At 51.6% G+C, this 5,000-nt stretch overlaps 1 protein-coding gene across 1 annotated transcript in view; it reads right to left on the bottom strand.

The window, feature by feature from the left end:
• Positions 1–5,000, bottom strand: part of LOC133375316 (collagen alpha-1(I) chain-like) — an 8,799-nt gene that overhangs the window by 2,523 nt on the left and 1,276 nt on the right. Inside the window, exons 2-3 of the mRNA XM_061606942.1 lie at positions 4,488–5,000; positions 3,891–4,431 (exon numbers count right to left, since the gene is read on the bottom strand). The exon at positions 4,488–5,000 is cut by the window's right edge and continues 986 nt beyond it. Coding sequence (XP_061462926.1) covers positions 3,891–4,431; positions 4,488–5,000 — 1,054 coding nt within the window. The remainder of the gene's footprint in view (positions 1–3,890; positions 4,432–4,487) is intronic.

Genomic DNA, 5,000 nt, shown 5'->3' with positions numbered 1-5,000 from the left:
GGTTTGCTTTACTCTCTTTTCGCATGCTTGCTTTTTGCGTGCTTGCTTTTTCCTCTACAAAGCCTGCAGACGTTGCAATGCAACCCTGGGAATACAATAGAATTCCTAAAGGGAAATCAAACAAACTTAGAGACTTGTAAGAAAATCCATGCGTTACCTACCCCGTTATCTCTTAAAGATTCCAGAGATTGTATAATACATCTTGCATTTCTAAATTCATTTCTTTCATCTCATCTGTCGTTTTTATCTGCTCTTGTATAACTTCTTTCTTTTCTCCTGACTTTTCCTCTGTAATATACTGTACTGTAGGCTTAGGCGACTCTGTCTTCCGTACAAACTGAAGAATCTTAACGAGGTTGCTGGATAAAGAGGCTCCAGCTTGCACTCCAATCCTGTTTGGAGGTTCTTCTTTCTCCTCCCAACTCCCCAGTTGGCCTTCACCTTTTGGAGGGAGTTCTTTCTTTTTAACTCTCTCTCCTTTTCTCTGGCGAAGCTCTTGTTTGAGCTTTCTATCTATTTCTATGAGCTGTTTGGCCTCCATTTTGAAGTCCTTCCCTCCCCCAGCCGGGGGGAGGTTTGTTTGGGATCAGTAGGCCTCGTTGGGGAGGGAGGGGGGGGGGGGAAACCTACAGCTCCCCCACCCCACCCGTACGTCCCCCAAATACACAAGTGGTCTCAAAAGAATCCCCACAGTCTTAGGAACGTCCAGATACTATTTTTGAAGAAATTCAACCCCCCCCCGAAGGGGGTTAAAACCGCGCTCACTAGGGTTGCCAGGTTCAATCCCTGAGACCGATCCTGTATCTTTAGGAGAAGAGAAAGTCAGCCAAGTGCAGGTGTTCTTGCAACCCTGTAATTGGAAAAACCGCAAGGTGGAATTCTCCCTGCACAATTTTTAAAGATACAAAAGACCTCTTGGTTGCCAGGCCCAGCCTCTAAGAGATCTTCTGTATCTTTAAAAGTTGTGCCGAGGGAAGGGAGAATTCCGCCTTGTGGTTTTTTTTCCATTACAAGGTTGCAAGAACCACCTGCACTTGGCTGACTTTCTTTTCTCCTGAAGATGACAGGATCAGTCTCAGGGATTGAACCTGGCAACCCTAGCGCTCACCCAAGCCCTTCGCAGGAGCTCCGGAAAACCACGTCCTTCCTCCTTGCAAACAGGCTTCGGCTTAGGGAAGATTTTTTTCTTTTTTTAGGTAAGGTTTTTTATTAAAATTATTCATACTACTGGTCACATCCCGCACGCGAAAACACGTAACAATATCGCCACTCTCAGAATAACGCATCTAGCTAATACACATACTTTTCCTAACTAACCTAACACTAACACAAAATATTCATCTCAGCTCAGCTCTGTGTTATAGGAGGGGTCGACTCTGATGTCCACGGCCAGAATTTTCTCCGCTTCTCATGCGGCAATTTTTCTTTTTCAAATGAACTCAGTTCTCTTATTTCTGATAATATCGTCCTAATCGTACTTCCGGAACTGCATATGTTCTGAGTCTTACTTTCTTTTAACCGTTGCCAACATAAGATACTTAGAACAAATAAATTGACAATTCTTATCGTTGTCCAGGGTACCTTCCAGTAATTATTCACTACGTTGTTTTTATTTCTAGGTCTTTTCACTCCTTTTCTTTCTCTCGGGCCTTGAATTCCTTTTTCCGGTTCCGCTCCCGAAACAATAGTTTTCCCTCAAAAGGTCTGGCCAATCCAGAGTTTTAGCAATTATAGTCCACGTCTCTTTCGCAGATACACAGTCTTTAACAAAATGTGGAACGGTTTCTTTTTGTGTCTGCCCTGTTCTTACAGCTTCTTCCTGACACCTTAATCGTGGACAAGCTTGGTTAACATTGGCTAGCCACGGCGTATTTGCTTGCACGCTATAAATCTGATGAAAAAACTTCCATCTGATGTCCCATAGTTTATAAGGAATTCTTTGATCTTTCAAGAATTCCATCTGGTGTACAGGCTCTTTTAAATACATGGATAAATTTCCCCTTTTTACATTCTTTTCACATTCCGGCTGAAAACTATTTACTTCTAATAAATTCCTATACATTTTCTTTCTCTTCACTTTTGGTTCACACCTTTCCATTTTTATGATGCTTGCCCTTAATTTCCATTCTCTTACATTACTGTACATTTCAATCAAATAATCAGGTCCAAAACACTTCAGCGATGGTGTGATTTTATAATTGACCTTATCTTTCTTCCCACCATATTTTGGCCCAATCTTTAATTCTCCGGTGTTTGGCAAAAGCCACCAACCAAAAATGAGGTGCCAATTCTTTTCTTTCTACCTCTGCCCACTTCCCAAAATTATGACTAACAAAAATTGCTAAAAATTTGAAACCAATTGCTGTAAAATTTAGACCACCCTGTGCTACAGATTTGTACGCCTCTGCTCTTGCAAGGGGGAAATTAGCCGTTCCCCATAGAAACTTAAATGCCATTTTATAAATCTCTTTAACGATCCTTTCAGGTGGTGGGTAGACAGCTGCCAAATTACCTACTACCGGTACCAAGTACGTACTAACGTACATGGCTTTCCGATAAATAGAAAGATGCCATTTTTGGCCGCATTTGTATTTTTTCTTTGACTTGATCTCTCCACATGTTCCAATTATATTCCCACCCTTCCCATTTGACTGCAAAATAAATTCCTAATAATTTAACATGTGTTTGAATTTGCCCTTCCTCAGCTTCTGAATGTATTGCTTCATTTTTATTATTATTACTAATCAGATGTTCCAGTGGCATTACTTGTATATTTCCCTTAATGTTATTGGGCGATATCATAAAACTCTTTTGCATATTTAAATGACCACCAGAAGCCTGACCAAACTGTTCAAACAAATCTCTGATTATTTCTATTTCCTGTTTATCATTTACCAAGATAGATACATCATCTGCATTTTTGCCTCTTTCCCCCGGAACGGCCCCGATGGCGGCCCACAGCTTCGTTCTCTCACGGCATGCCCCCCCCCCCCCCGTGTAGAAGCCTCCCCCCACCCCCCACCCCCCACCCCCGGGCGTCATGAAAGACCCAGTCCCCTGTTTAAAGCAGGGGTAACATCCGACGGGAGACCTGGAGGCTTCTCCACGAACCCGGACCTGGTGGCCGCTCGCGGCGGCGGGGGGGGGGGGGGGTGCGTGCGTGCGTGTGGGAAGGAGAGGAGAAAAGGAGGAAGGCGTGATCGGGTTATTCTGGACCCCTCTTTCGCACCAAGAGGCTGGATACACGTGTTAGTGCTATAAGCAGTCGTTTACTCAGACGTTGCACAAAGTAAACAGAAGAGAACAGCAAACGCTTGATACAATGCAGTCCAAAGTCTATATACAGGATTTCTACAGCAGCACAGCCAGAGGTTCCGTGCGCCTTCGTCATCAGACTTGCGGCGTTTAACTCAGACAGCGAGCGCTCCGCGGGTGTTTGGAGAGATACGGAGAGCATCTGCACCCCTTAACCCTGCGCTGCTTTCCTTCTCTCATCGCTCCAGCACTCAGGATGACTCGGCGGGCGTGTTCCCAACCTTAATTAATCGCACCTGATGCTTATCTTAGCTTCTGTGGCTATTAACCCTTCACGGACAGAGTTCCTTTGTAAAACAAATACTTGCTCACATGCACCAACGAGGCGGTGGCGGAGTCCCCGGCGGAGCGCTGATCCGCACGCGCGCACGCACGCAGGGGGCGGCGAGTCGAACAGGAGGCTAGCTGCCCCCTCTCCCCCCCCCCCCCCCCCGGTAGACCTGGAGGGTGAGAGTTAGAGGGTGAGGGTTAGAGGGTGAGGGTGAGGGTGGACCTGGAGGCAGCTGCGGGAAAGGTGCTGGGGGTGGCGTGGGTGGTACGTATGGCCAGAGTCCTGGGGCAGAGCCCCGCTCTACCGAAGGCGGTCGGAGGAGGGTACGGAAGTCTGGATGGGGACGGATTCGCGGAGCTCGCCCGGAAAGGGCTCCAGGAGGTCGGCGTGGATTTCGGGAGAGTCCCGGTCGGCGCCTCGCTGTCCCCGCGCTCGGACGGCCGGGGCGTGCGCCTGCGGGTTCATGGGCAAGCGGCAGGATCCCCTGGACGAGCCCCTCGCCTGACGGAGGCGCCCGACGTCGGGCCGAGCGGTCGTGCGGAAGCCCCGCCAGGTAGGGGTGACGGATCGCCGGAGGTCGGCCGCGAAGGGTTCCGGCAGGTCGCCGACGGTTTTCGGGAAATAGCCGGTCGCCGCCTCTCGCTCCCAGCGTCCGCCGGAGCCACGGCTCGTCAGTGCGAGAAGGAGAAGGGCTCCAGGAGGCCGTCGTGGATTCCGGCAGAGAGCCGGTCGCCGCCTCACGCGGCCGTGGAAAGGCAGAGCCGGAGGACGCCCCTTGGAAGACGTCTGGAAGGCACGCGGCACGAGGTAGCAGCGACGTCTCGGCAGTGCTCGACGGAGAAGGGCTTTCAGGAGGTCGGCGTGGGTTGCGGCCGGAGAGAGACGGATGTCGTCCCCTCACGCTGCCGGCGTCCCCAGGAGCGACGGCTCGCCAGTGCAAGACGGAGACGGGCACCAGGAGGTCGGCGTGGAGTCCGGGAGAGAGCCGCTCCGGCCGACTGACGCTGCGACGTGCGAAGGCTGACCCGGAGGCGCGCCGGCGAGTGCCGTTCGCAGCGCCGCTTCAACGGAGGCGCTAGGCCCGGAGGAAGCAGCTCCGCGGGAGTCTCGATGGGGCCGGATTCGCGGCGCTCGAGCGGGAAAGGGCTCCAAGGAGGTCGGCACGGAGTTGGGGAGAGTCCCGGTCGGCGCCTCGCGGTCCCCGCGCTCGGTTTACGGGGAAGGTAGGCCCGGAGGCCGCTGAGGGGAAGCGGCAGGGGCCCCCCGGGATGAGCCCGTCGTCGGGCCGAGCGAGCGAGCGAGCGAGCGTTCGGAAGGTACCACGCGGAGGGGTCGCCCGGGAAGGTGGTCGGCGTGGGTTTCTGGAGACCCCCGTTCTGGGCGGCCGTGCTCACGGCGGTCCGTAGAGGAGGAC

The sequence above is a fragment of the Rhineura floridana genome, unplaced genomic scaffold (genome assembly GCF_030035675.1).
Source record: "Rhineura floridana isolate rRhiFlo1 unplaced genomic scaffold, rRhiFlo1.hap2 scaffold_22, whole genome shotgun sequence".
NCBI classification, from domain to species: domain Eukaryota; kingdom Metazoa; phylum Chordata; class Lepidosauria; order Squamata; family Rhineuridae; genus Rhineura; species Rhineura floridana.
Note: the sequence above shows the minus strand (reverse complement) of the source record. Positions and strands in the feature narration are given on the sequence as shown.